Below are 18,214 nucleotides of genomic sequence, written 5' to 3'. Positions count from 1 at the left end.
CCTTATGACTGACGGATTTTCCCAGGATTCCCATTTATAAAAATCAGCCCTCCCATTTCCTCATGATTTTATGATGGCTAATAATGTGCGGTATATATGATTATGTTTGTGTGACAGGAAACAATGTTGTGGGACCAACAAAAGATGCTGATCCAGGATGATGTTCTACTCAGCCTCTGTCATAGGAAGATGTTAGCTTTTCACTAATGATGTTTCCACCAAGATACATGTAGGCTATCTAAATTAGTGTTGCTGTAAATTAAAATAAATAGGCCTAAGATGTCCTTCAGACCAAATCGGAAACTTTCAGAGTCTGTTTAATTGCATTTTTAGAGTCATATTAAGTTGCCACACCGAGAATTATAATAACAGTGCTATTTTGGTGCAATTAAGAGAAATTTCCTACAATGAAATAGTGCATAAAACATAAGGGCCATTTTAGACATATGTTCATTTTGATATTTAACCATAATGTTTACATTTTGTTGAGTGAGACAACCCATCTAATAGGCTACCACAAAACATCCCATATTGTATTAAATCTTTTGCTATTTGATGTTTGTATCGTACAACGATCGTGTTTTTTTTTTTTTTTTTTTTTTTTTTTTTTTTTTTTTTTTATTAGGGAGATTTCAAAAAAAGAATGGGAAAGTAGTGGAATTACCTTATTTAAATAGCCTATATGAAGAAGAAAAATTCCCTCCAGTCATTTCAGTAGGCTAACGTACTTTTGTCGAGGTCAAGATGAAACTGAAATCAAATATCAACAATTAAACATGCAGTGTGGTATTCTGAACTAGAGGGAACCATTTAAGGACAAAAGGCTGTTTAAAAAGTCGCATTTTCACCAGTCTTTCATCAGTGTTTGAAAGTGGTAAAGATGATTGAAAACTGCCTAAATTAAATAATCGCGTCACTGATCTTTATCACCCGGCAGGCGGAGCACGAGCACGAGCGCGAGCGAGTCTGTATTCACTGCTCACACCTCACTGGCTCACGCTCACCAGCCGTGTTATTATAGCGGGGCATCTGACTGACTGACCGACAGAGAGACGCGAGGTGAACCTGCAGGAGCCGCTCGCCACGGGGACCATGGTCATCATGAATCGCTCGCCGGACAGCAGGAGTTGAGACCTGCGGTTTATCTGCAATCACCGAGATTGTCCTTCCACAGTACACCCAGAATTTCCTCCACTTCCATCATCTGGAATTGCTTTAACACTAGAACTAATCATGCTGTGGAAAACGGGACTGATTATTCTGTGCTGGGGCTTGTCGTCCGGGGAACTCCAGGACGGGCAGTCCGGCACTCCTGCTGCTCCAGCGCGGAGAACTTTGGATTTCGGCTTCGTCCCCTCCGGAGTTTACGAAACCGTCGCCTATTACGAGCCTGGGGCCATTGGGATTTTATTTAACATGATGCACGCTTTCCTCTATGTGGTTCAGCCTAACCCGTTTCCTGAAGGTGAGCTCAATCCTGTGATTTTCTTGAACTTCTGGACACCTTTAAGAATCAATTTGATGTTTCCCTCACTTACTAATTCATTTGAAGCAGGTTATTTCTATATGCTACCACACTATTTCTCCAATAGCAATACCATATCACGAGGAGTGTGTGTGAGAGAGCTGCCACCTGTGATATCTCTCTCCATGGTGAATAAGAATGTGTGAATGTGGCTGGTCTGGCATATTCTCCACCCCCACTGTGTTCGTCATTATTTGGTAGATCTTGAGATTAAGATTGTGAGTGACCCTGTGAGTCACTATCCTAATGAGCTAAAAGGCTAATCTTGAATGCCATATGTTGCTGCGCTTTTATTTTCCAGCATGCCACAGGTGGATATAACCCGGCTCCCGGAGGGACCCCAAACATACACATAATAGTAGATCTTAGAGAACTTTACTAAAGAGCTGGTTTGTTGCATCAGGTGCTTGATAAGGTAGACATCCTAAATGTGTGCTGCTATTGGTCATCCTTTAGAAACAGGGTTGGGAAGGGCTGGTATAATCAACAATTGAAGCCACCAAGCACCCACACTCTTATCAATAAAAGTGCCAAAAGGGAGCTTTTCGCTGCAATGCCATAGAAGATGACAATTCTTTCTTACCATTAAGAACATTTAATCAGAAGAACCACTTTCTACTGTAAAGAACATTTTATCCAATGGAATGATTCCACTGATGTTAAAGGTTCATCATGGAACTGTAGATGCCAATAAAGAACCATTATTTTTAAGAGTGTATAGATCTTGCATACTTTTGCAAGGATTATACTTTTATTCTACATTCTGCTCTGTATTTCACTTAATTCTACTCTATTTCCGAGGTTATAATTCCTTCTTTTTCTGCAGCTTGTTAATTTCTCATCTGGTAGTGATGGCCCCCCTCTAGCAGTAGGTCTAAGTCATCTGTGCATACGTCTTCTGAACGCATGCAACACTGTCGGCATTTTGTTTTCATTTCTCCTCCTCCGTTCTCAAATAAAAATAGCCACAGCTGTAGCCTTTCGGCAAATTAATTAGAATGATAAAAGCTCTGTGACAGGCCTCCAGTATATGATAATTCAGCCCACTGCGTTTGATTTGCAGAAAAGAGACAGCCGTACAGCTGCGGCAGTCTCGTCATAACTCCAATCCTGCTTGATTTGTTCTCTGCCACTATGTTTGTGCCAGTCTTGGAAGTCATTTCTTAGCGTGGATTTTCAGGGCTGATTTAAGAAGCCTGGTCACGTCACACCTAGACAGACATGCTCAAATCCTTTGATCCTTAAATCTGAATGGACTTTGACAAGTGAAAGTAAGGACACTGATGTGTGATGGTAACCCCCTGTCTCCTTCAAAAGAAACAGTGTCTTTAGACCTTCAAAACCACTCGTAAGATCAAAACTCGCCGGGGGACGATGGTTCGGTAATGGCCTATTAATTGCTATGTGAAGGTCTCTGGTTTCACAGAGTTTTATTGCCAGGAAATATATTAGGGAGCACTTAGGATCTCTTTGTTCTCAGACATTGACCTGGCTGTCATGACTGCCACCTTTGGTCTCTCTCTCTGTTCCCTGAGGCTTAGGCTGTATCTCATTTTGCTTCTCAAAGCAAATTTGTGTCTTTTAAGATGGTGTGTCATTTCAATAGCACTAGTGTCACCAAACGAATGTTAAAGTAATGATTGTTTCTGTACAGGCTTATCAAACATTTCACACATCTGCCACCGGTCGTGTAAAGCCGGGTTCAGACTACAGGGGTTTCGGGACGATTTATGCCCGATTTACCCCTCCCGAAATCGCGTCCAGGGCATCAGTCGGTTCCGATGTTTGATATTTAGGGTTTTAAATCGGGATGAATACGACTGACTACGTTAGTACTTCCACAATAGCCAATAAGAGACAAGTGTACAAGGAGACGTGACGAAACTTTTGAAATTTCGACCATGAAACAACAAGCAGCTGTACGGGTCCAGTGGACAACGGAGGTGGAGGAACGGCTGGTCCAAATGTGCCAACAACACGACTGCCTTTATAATGTCTCCTTATATAATGTCTACAGCAATTTGCCGTGACACAGTATCCATTTTATTTAAATCAGCTTCCCCGTGAGATCACCAGACAAGACAGAGGTACTACTTATCGGTTCAAAAAACCGCCCACAAAACCTCTCACAATACAACTTTAACATAGTAGGATGTCTTGTTACTTTATCCTCTACAGTAAAAGACCTGGGTGTTATACTAGATTGCAACCTGTCTTTTGAAAATCATATTTCATATGTTACAAAAACAGCCTTTTTCCACCTTAGAAACATTGCTAAGCTACGTAATATGCTATCAGTTTCTGATGCAGAAAAGTTAGTTCATGCATTCATGACCTCGAGACTAGATTACTGTAATGCTTTATTAGCTGGTTGTCCTGCATCCTCAATAAACAAGCTACAGTTAGTCCAAAATGCCGCCGCTAGAGTTCTTACTAGATCAAGAAAATATGATCATATAACACCGATTTTAACATCACTACATTGGTTACCTATAAAGTCCCGTATTAATTACAAGGTATTGTTACTGACTTATAAAGCCCTAAACGGCTTAGCTCCAGTCTATTTAACGGATCTTCTATCGCCCTACAATCCATCGCGCTCTTTAAGATCACTAAATTCGAGGCTTTTGGTCATACCTAGGATATCCAGATCCACCAAAGGAGGGAGCGCATTTTCACATTTAGCTCCAAAACTCTGGAATAGCCTTCCTGATACTGTTCGTTGCTCAGACTCGCTCTCCCAGTTTAAAACTAGATTAAAGACGCATCTCATCAGCCAGGCATTCATCTAAAATTTTAATCTTACAGTTAAATCTGGTCTCTAGTTCATAAACGCCAGAGGAGAACTGGCCCCTGACTGAGCCTGGGTTCTCCCAAGGTTTTTTTTTTTTCTCCATTAGGTCACCTGATGGAGTTTCAGCTCACCATTAGGTCACTTGATGGAGTTTTTCGGTTCCTTGCCACTGTTGCCTTTGGCTTGCTCAGCTGGGGATATTTTGGGGATATTTAATTTTATCAATCAATAAATTTCACTAGAAACAATCATCTTATCATCTTGATCATCTTAATATCTTGTAGTGTGTGATGCGGCACGATTTTAAATCTTGTGTGTGCAGGTTTGAGATTTGAAAGAAAATCTATGAAGATTCTCCAGATTTCACAATTTAAAAACTCCTGTATTCTGAGCCCAGCTTAAGTTTGGAGTCAGTAAGATTAAATTTTTCTCTCTTTTTATTTTTCAAAAAAAAAAAATTTTCAGCAAGAATCAAAAGTGACAGTGAAGACATTTGCAAAAATCAATTAAAAAATGTTTTTGTGTGTATCACGGTTTCCACAAAAATATTAAGCAGCACAACTGCTTTCAGAATTGATAATAATAATAAGAAATATTTCTTGAGCAGCAAATCAGCATATTAGAATGATTTCTGAAGGATCATGTGACACTGAAGACTGGGGTACTGATGCTGAAAATTCAGCTTTGCATCACAGGAATATTACATTTTAAATTATTTTAAAATAGAAAACGGTTATTTTAACAATATTCAATATATTTTTCAGCTCTCCCCAAAAACACAAAAAAACACAAAAAAAATTAGTTGATTATGAATTCCATTAGGGGGCTATTGTAATGCCCTTGTGGGGCCCTTGAGCTCCATCTCAGATTATATGGCAGATCCCAAATCTAGCATTCCAGGTGATGAGCTGAGTCCATCTGAAGTAGACATATGCAGTGGAGGCAGTTGCCAGGGCAACATAAGTTTCTCCCATTGGCCTATATATGTCTGAATGCTGTAGTGTTATACAAGGTGTGAATAGCCAGTGCTTTCTGCAAGAAGAGCCGTGCTTTAGTAGATCTTAACAGATCCTTGTTTAACCACAGGACAACCAAGACTATATTAATATTTTTCATGCCAGGTAGTATGCAAAAGTGCTTATACCAGGGCTATTATAATTTAATAAAACGTATATATTTTTGCTGTAAAGTCAATTGTATATTTTTACATTACATTACATTACTAATTGTTATATGTTGAATTCATGTTCATAAATAAAAGACGCTGCAGAGCGTGACGTCATATGATATCACGACTGTTGCAGTGTCTGAAGAAATTTTGCATGCTCAAAGTAAAACAAACAAAAAAACTAAAACTTAATAGACATATTTTTCAAAAATTCACCCAGCAGGGTTGCTGAAGGATGAAGCAGCAGTGCTGATGGCAGATGGCCGCCAGCTTGCTGTGCTCCCTCTTGCTCCTCTACATCTCGAGAGGCAGTTATGACACTCACTGAGGCTGAGGGGAAATGAAATTGAACTTTTTCCTCTCTATTGCTCCCTTTCCCTCTTTCCATACCCCAGTTATCTCATTCTGCTTGACCTTCATTCGTTCTTCTCTTTGCCTCCACTCAGCAAGCCCTCCCAGACATATTCATGTCCAAAACTCCTCAAAAGGAGTCATGTTTAAAGGCTGTTGCTGTTATTTTTAGAGGTGGCATAAAAAAAAAAACAATAGACAGTCATTACAAATATATTCAATTCTGATGCTAGGGACTTGGACACACATCCAAATGAATGGAATGTTTAATTCAGAATAGAATAGAATAGAATAGAATAGAATAGAATAGAATAGAATAGAATAGAATAGAATAGAATAGAATAGAATAGAGAAACCTTCAAAATAAGTTGTTGTAATAAATCATATTCATACATTAAAATTACAGTGGGTGTGCGCCAGACTATGGTTGTTATTTTATGAGCAGCTGTGAAATACATCCCACATATTTGAATGTCGGGAACATGATAGATGTTTGAGGAGGAAGTTGGAGATGTTGGGAGCGTGTGATTGGTCACGTGTTCTCATGACTCCAGCATGACTGTGGTGCTCCAGGGACTGGCACATGTCACTAGATTTCCCGGGGCATCTTTAACCCAGCATGAGGCCCATGAGCTCCAGTAAACCCAGTGCCCAACTGTCAGCATTATTGAAATGAGCTGGCATCCTAATAATATTCTAAAAATGTTCTTAATAAAACACCTTATTTTTGGTTTCCAGTAACGTTCTTGGTCATTTCTCTGTTTCCTGAAATAATGTTGGTGTTTCAGTAGCATATTGGTTATTAATCGATATTAGTGGTTTTATTTGTTTATATTTAATTGGTATCAATTTAGTTTAGGGTCTAATTCTCACTATTAACTAGTTGCTTATTAGCGTGCATATTACTAGGATATTGGCTGTTTATAAGTACTTATAAAGCACATATTAATGCCTTATCCTGCATATTCTACCTCCCTTAATCCTACCCAATACCTAAACGTAACAACTACCTTCTAACTATTATTAAACAGTGATTTGGAGTTTGAGGTAAAAGTCGTAGTTAATAGTTCGTTAATAGTGAGAATTGGACCCTAATCTTAAGTGTGACCATTTAATTTAATAATACTATTAAATGCATTCCTGTAGCTCAAGCAGAAGAGCATGGTGCTAACAACATAGTGATAGGTCATGAGTTTGATTTCCAGGGAATGCTTGAACGGATAAAGTGTATACCTTGAAAATGTCGCTTTGGATAAAAGCACCTACCAAATGCATAAATGTTAGGGCAAATTCTTCTAATTCTTGTTTGTGGCTCGATTTAGTCATCATCAATGAAAGCTTTTCGAAGTGATTGGTTCATTTTGAGGGCTAGTTAGTTAGTTTGCTCACGGAAATGCTATGAATTGAATGTTTTTTGAAAAATAGATTTGAAGGAATTTTATTAAAAATGAGGTATATCAAGTGTCAAATAAAATGTCAATTTGCATTTAATTTTGTTAGTAATTGCTTAAAAATTACTATGGTAATTGAGTTCCAATGGACCAAAATTAGGGCTATCGATTTAACACGTTAATTTGGTGTGATTAATTATGGGAATACATTTGTTTTTTTTATTAATGCTTTTAACGCACCTCGCCCCGGCCCAGACCCAAAAATGCCGCTGTATGTTTTTTTTGTCTTATATTTATATCATATGATATAGTTTAGCAATGTCACACAAGCAAGAGTGCTGTTTTTTCCCAAATGTCTACAAATGTGATATTGCAAATGTGATACAATATTGTCAATATTGTATGTTTTTGCTAAATTTCGCCAATGAAAATGGTTCCAAACAAAACCACAGCAGAACTGTTGTGCATCTCCGAGCAACACACACTGGTGATGCATTACTGAATGAATCCACAGTTTTTAACTCATCGAGTGAGCCATTGATTCAGTGACCCATTCTTAAAGACGGTCATTGCTTCATTCCTGAATGAATCAGCAATTTGAATGAATTTGTTGAATAAATGACTGAATGACTTGAAGGCCCCGATATACTCACTGCGAAGTGTATTTTATTGGCAAAGTGTATAGTATTTTATACTATATCTTATTGTATGTAAGTACAAACTCGTGAAGCAATAGATTGTTTAAAAGCAGGCAGCGTTACAATATTAAACATGAAAAAACTGTGTCAGTGTCTCTTTCAATTAGAATTACAACTTGGGTGGCTGTTTTGAACTCTCGAAACGAGATTCAATTATCCGATCAGTTACTCAAAAACCATAATATGATCAGAACCGTGAGTTTTGTCATCTGTTGCACCAGAAGCATTTAAAAGTTTGTTTACCGTGTTCTTATTTTAAATCTGTTTAGAGAAACTTGTATAGAATTTGAATCTCTGCTTTTATCAGTTAACAGCCATAATGAAAATAATTATCGCCTCATTGGTATCAGCCAAAATTTTATTATCAGTACATCGCCAATTTATCATTTTCATATAGCAGGCAGTGGAATCTTTTTTTTTTTTTAAGTGTGAATAGATGAGGATGACTGTTTTTTGTTTTTTTTTCTTTGTTATTCTTATTAAAAAATTGTTGATTATTAAATATTTACTAATGCTTCCGGCTACCAACTGATCATTTTACCTCATTTAAATACATTCCACAGACTGGCAGATTTCCCAAAAATCAGCGCAGAATAAGTATGCTGATTCCGCCTGGACATGCTTACAGCTTAAACACTCCGGTGCTGGCTTAGACGTTATAAGCAAAAGGGTTATTTGCAGCATGTTGTCCCTTATCTGAGAGCTGATACGCTCCTGTCTGGATGTGCTTAAGCTCTGCAGGGCTTGTAGCTGCCCTAAATCTTGCCCTCCTGCTCTTTTGCTCCGCACCTTTGGTGTGCTTTACCTGGGGTTCTGGATGAAAGCCAGTTCACAAGAACACTTTAAGAGGATTTCAAACTGTTTGTAGCCATTGAGCCACACTGAGAGTGTGGCTATAGGCATCTGTGGTGTGTGAATCTCAAAGACTGATTGCATAATGATGACCAGATCATTAGTGGTCATATGTTCGCTTCTCAACAGATTAATTGTGACTGTCTAAAGTGACAACACATCTAGCAACCATACTGAACTATATATAGACTATTAGACCATTTTATTTTTGTCTAAATTTGGCCTTGCATTCTCTCCTGTACATTAGAGGGTGCAGCTCAAACAAACCAAACACAAATGTGATGTTTATGACATTTTTGCTTATTAGTATGGTTGAATTGGATCATCGAAGGTCAGCAGCGAAGATATTGGCTAATAAAGTGATTAAATGCATAAAGTACTTTTTGTTATTTAAGATATTGATTACAGGTTTGTGTAATATTCTGAGTTTGCATTTCACTGTTTTTATTTGTTTTGAGTAATACTGAATCTAGATTACATTTAGTACTACAACTACAATAACCATCATGTTTACACAGCGCACAAATATTCACTTCCGATTTCTCTTAACATGGGGACTGGAGAGGTGTCAGTCAATAAATGGGAAAACATTCTTTTAAAGTAACTCGGATATTTTGTTGTAAATTTAAAATGAATGCATTACTTTACTAGTTACTTGAAAAAATAATCTGGTTATGTAACTTGCATTACCCCCAACACTGAAAAAGTTAATTAAGCTTTTGTTTACAGACACCATTTGGTTTGAAATTGTGTTAACTGTCCAATTCAATTCATACAGTCTTTGTGTCCAAATATCTTGTGGGACGGGAACCTCTGTATTTGTGTAGCCCACATTAGTGATGTTTGTGTTGATGGTAAGCCTCTCTGGAGCGCCTCAGATTTAGACTGTCATAACTAAACTGCTCCTGCTGCTAATGTGATGATCGCATTTACATTTAAACTCCAGTGAGCGTTTTCCTCCGCTGCCTCATGTTAGCATGGCATTATGGGATGTCAGACAGTGAACCCATCAGGTGTTCTGTTCTGCAGCGTTTTTGAGAGGAAAGTGGGATTGCTGTAGCCTCTGAATGAAATACTTATTTTTAGAAGAGCTGCACACATACACACAGTTACTTTCACTCTCCAGCATGTTGTGTGGGTTGGATTTCTCTCTCTAGAGAGGGAAACAAAGGATTAAACTGAGAGAGTGTAATGAAAGACTGGCAGTGATCCTGAGCTATACTGCCCTCGATTATACAACCACATTTAGCCAAGTCAAAGGGGCTATTTAGGCATCCAGAGATACAGAAGTCTTAGCAAAGACACAGACCATTCAAAACCACTTTTGCATCATCCAAAATGTTTGTTCAAATCTTGAAGGTGTATTATCACATATTTAAAAAAATATTATTAGTAGTGTTTTCTCTGAATCCGTGAATATACTGTAGGGTTGGTCATTACTAGACATGTTGTATCACAATAATTTCATCATGGTATACAATATTATCAAGGTATTGAAATACATTACAAAACAGGAAAATATTAAAGGGTTAGTTCACCCAAAATTAAAATTCTGCCATTAATTACTCACCCTAATCCCAAAAACGTAGTAAACACATCTTTAAAATAGTCCATGTGACTACAGTGGTTCAACCTTAATTTTAGCGTACAAAAAAAACCACGCATGTGTGTGATGCTGACGCAGGAGCCGGCCAATAATGAGCCGGCGTTCTGACGTAGAACCCTGAAGCACTGCAGTGTTTACTACGTGAACCGCATCAGAGACTGACATGGAAGAGAAGAAATTGTTGAATAAAGTCGTTATTTTTGTTTTGTTTTTTTTTGTGCACAAAATATTCTCGTCACTTTATAAAATTAAGATTGAACCACTGTAGTCACATGGACTATTTTAACAATGTCTTTACTACCTTTCTGGGCCTTGAAAGTGGCAATTTCGTTGCTGCCTATCGGATGGTTCAGAAAGCTCTCGGATTTCATCAAAAAGATCTTAATTTGTGTTCCGAAGATTAATGAAGATCTTACGGGTTTGGAACGACATGAGGGTGAGTAATTAGCCTAATACCAGAATTTTCATTTTTGGGTGAATTTTCATTTTTCAGTTTTATCCATTTAACAAGTTTAATTAATTTTTAGCAAGTTTTGATACTGTCACATGTAATTACCAACCCTCAGCTGAAGGTTCAGCTGCTCTTTTTTAATATTGGGATTTTCAGAAGCATATGTAGAACAGCAGGTACTACATACAGCCAAAAGTTCGATTTTCATACATTTCACATTTCGTTTCACTTTTTTTTTTTTTTTTTTTTCACGTTTTACTCTTATTGTTGTTCTTTTTTCTAGTTTAGTTTAGGAATATCAAATATCTGATCACCGAATAGGCGTGATACACCCAATATTCCTCATCATATGACCACTTTAATCAAAACCGAGGCAAGAAATCCTCTTTATGAGGTGACGCCTGCAAAGTGGCCTTAGATAACTGGTTAACAGAATGTAAGCATACTAGGACATTTCCAGGTAACACTAGAATGTCATGAACATGAGGTCAGGGAGTTGCAGTGCTTCAGAAAGGGTGAGAGGGCATCCCAGCTGGGAATAGAGGAGAGGGTGGCTCTAAAGCTACGTCACTAGGCCTTCTGGGAAAATCCAGAGGGGTTATTTATGGGCAGAGTGAGATGGCTGATAGGATTGTATAGACTGTAAGTGAGAGCGATAATGGTGTATAATAATGAGAAGGAAAAGCTAAAATGAGCATACGTGATATGAAAAAAGGAGTAACCTCTTTTGTAACATTATAAATGACTATTACAACTCCCACTCTTGATCAATTTAATTGCTGAATAAAAGTGTTTTCTTTTTTAATCTTACCCCAAAATTTTTACTTTGTTAAGTTGTTTTCCTATTCTGTTGGCTGCTTCCCAAAAGGATAGTCAGGTTTGAATGTCTTTGTGGGTTTTGTAGGCAAAACTTGGCCCACGCAGATACAATCTGAATCCAAATATTCACACATATATTCATCCTTTCCTCTAACTTTGATTTAATTTAGCACAGCTTCATCCCATGTGGGCTGTAGTTTAAAAAAAAACAAGCATTAAGAGTATAATGTACAAATACTACTGATGCCGATGTTATCTCATTAAAATGTAGGCTATGCCTTTGCTTATCTGCTTACCATAAATTCACAGCGCAAGAGCACGTAATTGTGTTGTCACGTGACTCGCTAGCATTTCCCAGCTGAAATTAGCCTCTTTGCAACATTTATTGCCTTGAGGCTGTTTCAGCTGTATATGTCAGTTGAATATCGCTCTTCATTTTGATTTTTTTTAAACTATGCCGTTGTTAAAAGTAAGCAAATGTTCACATGAAGAAAATTTGTGCTTCTTGTATGTTCATTAGAATCAATACATGGGAAAATCAAAAAATGTTTATGCCAGACTAGAATTGTGTGTTCTGTTGCATGCAGTTTCTGTTTAACAGGGCTGTGTTTAACTGTGCAATTAATTCATCCCAAAGTAGTAGATCAGGGAAAGCCACTGTGGACACATAAACAAAGGCAAAAATGTGCTAATCAGTATTAATCAGTAACACCTCCATGACCCTTATTTATCTTTATATCAGCTTTGCCATGATCAGTAAGCTGATATTAAGCAGGGATTGTGTTTATTCTGTGTCCAAAGAGAGAGAGAGAGTTCCAATTGTTGTCATGGCAAATTAAAGGTAAGTGTTTTATAAACACTTTTTGTTATAATATAGTTATAATATCTCATATAGCAATCAATAATAGAAGTGGTCTAAATTTCTAATTTCTGTGGAAATCGCAGGACCAAAAACATTTTCGTCCAATCATTACATACGATGTCCTACCTGCCCGTCAACATATGTATTTTCATACCTTCCATGCACCTTTTCGCGCAGACATCACACGTCATCAGCGCGTTCCATAACAAATATGTTATGCAGAGTTGTAGACACAGTCACCGAGCGCCACAAACAAACAGCAGCCACCCTTTACAGTTACTCCTGAACCAAGACAACGAGCTTCTGCTGCGTTCACGCCATGTCGTTACCGTAATTACGAGATGGCAACCCTTGACGTTACCCGGAGCTGTTAATATCCTCAGACTCGGATTTATGCATTTCTGTCAACCCTATCAACGCCGAAATTAATCTGCAGTAGTAAGGTGGTACGAGTAGGAGCTCCTTAAATTGTTTGCATTCATTATTATTGTAATGTTATATGTGGTTTGAGACATGAGTTAATTAAACATCGACGCTTTGCAGACTCTGCTGTAGGGATGCACCGATACCATTTTTTCAGATCCGATCTGGTACCAAAAATTCAGAGTATCGACCGATACCAGCACAGTTTTTTTTTTTTTAAATCGAGTAGAATTTCTATAACTCTGTGTGCTGAACTGAAAATCACTCTTTTGTGTGTTAAACACAATCTACTAAATACAGACAACTTCAAGAAAAACAACAAATCAAAAAAATATATGATCACAATCTATGACAAAAATGCTATTATAAACTAGATTAGTAGATAATTCAGCAGTGAAAGTTACTCTAAATCAGGAGTGCACAATAATTGTACAAAATCTGAACATTTAGAGAAAAAAAAGAACAAATAAGAGACAATATGTGTAGCACTATGTAAAACGTAACACGTTGCTCTTTGTGTGGGTGTAAAATACATTCATGAACAACAAGTATATATATACTATAAAATTAAGACATATTTTAAATGTATAGAACAAGAACAAGAAAGGCTATTAATAATCTTTCATTGCGCAAAATTATAATATGAAAGGCTCCAATACAGAGCGCAGCGCTTTGAGTCCCCATTGATAAGTTCAAAGCACAAAGGAAAGACATATTGATGTGTTGTGTATTATACAGTATTTATCTATGCAATAGTTTATTGAGCCTTTTCTTTTAACAGTCTTAAATTTCAGTAACTTGAATTTAACGACTTAAATATTCATTTCTAGCTCACATTATACTATAGAGAATGGTGTCAGAACACTTTTAGTGCACGAAAACTTTATGGTGCTTTATAATGTTTTTGTGCCTTTTGTGGGGCTTAACAATAACACAGAATAGTATACTCACAATATCCGAATTGGATGTGTCACGTCTGACCGATACCCGATCCGGCAAAGAAGGGGAGAATCGGAGCCGATACCAATACTGAGTATCGGATCGGCGCATCCCATCTCTGCTGTGCGCATTCATGTGTTTTGAAGGAGGCGTGGCTTTGGAGACGTTCTGAAGGGAGGGTGGGATCTCATACTTTCAATGCTAACTTGCTATCGCTAGCCTGTCCGCATTTGCCTACCCTACCTTTAACACTTCTGCAATGCTATAGACCAGTATTATACACTGTCAGAAAAAATTGCAAATATTGTACCTTTAGGGGTACAACAGCTTTTCACTGGGGCAGTACCTTTAAAAGGACAACTTTGTACCCTATATCTTACCCCTAAAAGGTGCATTTTAGTACCTTAGAGTAGTAATAGTATACATCTTTAAGGGACTGCTATGATTTTTTATGAGTATATAAATTACAAAGATGGTCCCTTCCCCTGTGACGAGCTGTTTTTTTCTGAGGGTGTAGATTCAGAGGGTGTAGGAATGCGTAGTAAAGAAAATTACACTTATCAAGGCATTTCACTGTGTCTTTAAGATTGAATTATATTTAATGCGGGCAGAACAGTCTGTTTTCTGATTATGACTCAGATAGTGTCACGTGACGGTTGCAAATATAAATCGCACAATGAAGGAGAATTAAAATAAACAGTCTTTAATCACAAACACTCTGGAGGACGTGGAGAAATACAAAACATCTTACACAAACAAGAACGGACCAAGAGCTAAGGAGATCTCAGGGCTTAAATACATGGAACAAACAAAGGGAACTAATTAGGAAACAGCTGAACAGAATGACCAATCAGGGAGACTAATGAGAACTCAGACAGGCAGGAAACAGGAACAAAGCAAACAAGTCTCAAACTGAACATAAAAGAATATTCACATTTTACTGATCCAAAGCACTACCAATGGAAAACATCACAATCCAGTGAAGGATTTTTATATGAAGAGTGTACAAAAATAATCATATTTGATCACCATCAGTTTCTGCAACCTAATTCATTAACCTTGAATGTGGACCTAAAAATAATACTGATACATTTTTCAAAAACAGTATGTAAGTAGGCCACATAGTCTGGTCAGCTGACTCGTGAATTGCACAGTTTGTAAGGACAACAGTTCAAGCTTGCATAGTAAGTTATAGTTTGAGGTTATGATTATTCTCAGAATAGAATTGAGTATAAATCTGTAGTTTCTATAATATTTGCTTTTATAAATATTCTGAATGCCATTGAAATTTTTATAAATACATTTTGACAGGCTTGTGGAGAAACTAGATGTCATTTAACCAGACTTACAGAGTTTCCTTCTTTTTGTTTTGGACCCTATTCGTGTGTGAACTGAAACACAAATGCCCAGTTTAGCAAAGTCATCAGCAATGAATCTCCTTATGGGTTTAAACAGGCTATGGGCACAGATGGACTCATAAATGCGGATCTGTGCCATAAACCATGATGTTATGTCTGTTAAAAAACATGTACAGTGCGTTAATTAGTAGATGGCCCAGGGATGGTGTGTATTGTTTCTTTTCTGAGCAGGAGTTTTTCCTTTCCACCCAAAAGCCATTGTTCTCATAAAAATTCACCACAAGGAAGTGGCAGTTATTGTCCCTCAGGTCTCCTAGGGAGTTGAAAAAGTGATGCTGTGTAGATGTAAACAAGTGAGATATATGTTGCAATAAGAAATGGAGCACATACAAGGAAGTTAGGTGGATTAATGTAGTCACTCGGAGTCCAACAATTGCTGTATAGGTTTATTCACTTCTACTGTACATTATTAGAAGAAAAGGTTCTAGAACTGTATAGGGTTCTGTCAGGTGCGAAAAAAAGATTTTCCATTGAGCCACTGCCTACCACCATGCGCTGGATCCTTCATTGGAAACCCAAAGTAACTCCCTCCCGCTAAACATTTACTCTTTGAACTCTTGCACTCAGGAACAATATAAGTTGACGCCATTATGACAAAAAGTTTGCTAATAAGTATATCCTACTAAAGCAAGGCAGTATTTGACTCTGGTGAGCATATCCATAGCAGACTAGTGGGAGTGGCCTTGGATGGCAACATGCCCAGTGCATTATGGGTGTTGAAGTTTTCCTACATATTTGGCAGAAGGGAAGACAACAGCCTTTTTTCTCTTTTTTCTCTAGTCAGGTGGCACCGATATCAAAAATGTTTGCCTTTCTACTGTATAGGCAGCCCTTTTTACCAGCAGTGAAGCACCCTTTTAAGACATTTCTCAAAATATATAACCTTTTTGGAATAAAGTGTTTTTTAAAATTGTGTGAAGAACCTTGAACCTTTTTTTCCAATTAAGGATGCACTGATATTATAATTCTGGCCGATACCAATAAGCCAATAATTAATTTTCTGCTTCATGCTGGCTGAAAACCATTCAATGGCCAATATTAAAATTCTATACTATTTTGTCTAAATAAATTCGAAATAGAATCGATCAAGTGCATTTAGGCATCACACTATTAGAATGTACAGCTATGAGAACTATATATTCATTTTGAGCTTTGCTAAGGATTACATGTAACAGTGTTATTAAATAATTAGGGATTTATTTTATTTGATTCTTTATTGGCCAATAATCAATATATCATGCATATGATGCATGCATATATATTAGTTTTTGCTGATTTCCTCACTGATAGAGCACTGTAACACTGTACATGTATGTGTATTTTGAATGTTTGTGGAAGGCTTTATTTTGTCTACAGAGAACATATTGTTACCTTTTCACTGCAACTGACAAAAGCAGGGATAATGTGAGGATATTATATATCATGCATGTACATCTCATTTCACATACACATGCACAAAATAACCTTCCTCAGTGAGTATCAGAATACAGGGCAACTCAAATTGCTGTGAAGTGCTGTGAAGAGATTGGTGTTGTTTCCAACTGTGGCTTGAACTCGCTCACACATTTAATACCGTTTTTATTAATACTGGGCTTGAAAGAAAGAACTGTACATTTTGTACCACCCTCACTTTCTTTTTTCTATTAGTTTCTTACTCCTCTTCTTCTCTCTCTTCCTATTCATTCTTTCTGGTTGTGACACTGGGTTCCTCTTCTTGGTAACTGACTCCTTAGTTACAGAGGAGCCTTATTGCTTTATGTGTGCTTCAACAGATTGTTATTGTTAATGTTCAGGTACAGATTGTAACCCTCTGGGACTCTAACCAGGCACCAGGGAGTAGATGAGAAAAGTCATGAGCATTGGCTTCATGGCATTAGGGTGGTGAGAAGTGACAAGTTTGATCACTCATGTTAAATAGATAGCAGACGTCTCAAGGGTATTAAGCCTTCAGAATATTCTGAACAGATCTGATTCTCTCTGCTGTGCAAAAGCTTCTGTGTGAAAAACCTCAGGCTAATGTCACAAAGTTGCAACTGAAGATTTTCATGTAATGGAGTCACTAACAACAGATGTTCGTATGCCACAGCTCAGTATAGTTGCTAGTGAAGGGTTTGGGACTGAGCTTGTTCTTGTGGTGCCATCAGCCAATCTGCGGTGTCATGATGTAAGTTGTATGACTCCAAAGTGATTGGCTAAAAGAAAGATGGCAGAATTCAAATTGTGTATTTACATGGAATCATGTGATAGATGAGCTAAGTTTTCTTAGCCGCTGACATTTGTGTGACACTTCAGATTGGGTACAGAATACAGGAGTTACCCCTGAACTCATGACAGTTGACAGTGGTAACCATAGCAAAATTTTGGTGTGGAAATTTCTGTTAATTTGAACGCTATCATCTGAAACCTGGTGCGCACCAAACAAGTAGACCAAGACCGCTGAAAAGATGGGTCTCGGTCCGCTTCCAAACGAACTCTGGTGCAGTTCGAATGAAATATGAGCGCAACACGGACCAAAGAAATGTAAACGTACCAAAAACAGGACATGATGTCACAAGATGCGACCCTAAAATGGACTGAATGCTCAAGCATACCTGTTTTTTCTCGTCATAGTCATGATGTTGCCCATCACAGTTGGGTTCGACCAATCAAGTTGTGAATGTATCCTTATGCCTTTAGCTTCTGTATCATTAGGTTCGGTGTTAAAAATGCCAATGTGAACGCTAAGCGGACCAGGACTAAATGTTTTGGGGTTTTTTGGGTCTGGACCAAACAAACGAACTGAACTACAAGTGTGAACACACCCTCAAAAATCTTACCAACCCCAAACTTTTGAGTAGTGTATAAACAAGAAACACCTTTGGTGTTAGCTGTGTTTCACCAAATTAATATTATGTGAATTAACAAAATTAGACAATTT

At 37.6% G+C, this 18,214-nt stretch overlaps 1 protein-coding gene across 11 annotated transcripts in view; it reads left to right on the top strand.

The window, feature by feature from the left end:
- Positions 1-939: 939 nt before the first annotated feature.
- The window catches only part of prom1a (prominin 1a), a gene marked incomplete at its 3' end in the record, with an annotated part of 56,887 nt that continues 39,612 nt past the window's right edge, over positions 940-18,214 (top strand). For 4 of the 11 annotated variants that reach the window (XR_013823540.1, XR_013823541.1, XR_013823542.1 and 1 more), the window contains exon 1: positions 1,012-1,465. Coding sequence is in view for 6 of the 11 variants with exons in the window: in XM_079892944.1 (XP_079749070.1) it covers positions 1,234-1,465 (232 nt within the window). Of the gene's footprint in view, positions 1,466-18,214 lie in introns of all 11 variants that reach the window. The other 7 variants (XR_013823539.1, XM_079892949.1, XM_079892946.1 and 4 more) reach the window with 5 other exon arrangements.

The sequence above is a fragment of the Squalius cephalus genome (assembly GCF_949319135.1).
Source record: "Squalius cephalus genome assembly, chromosome: 14".
NCBI lineage: Eukaryota > Metazoa > Chordata > Actinopteri > Cypriniformes > Leuciscidae > Squalius > Squalius cephalus.
The sequence above is the reverse complement of the archived record's forward strand: the minus strand, read 5'-3'. Positions and strand labels throughout refer to the sequence as shown.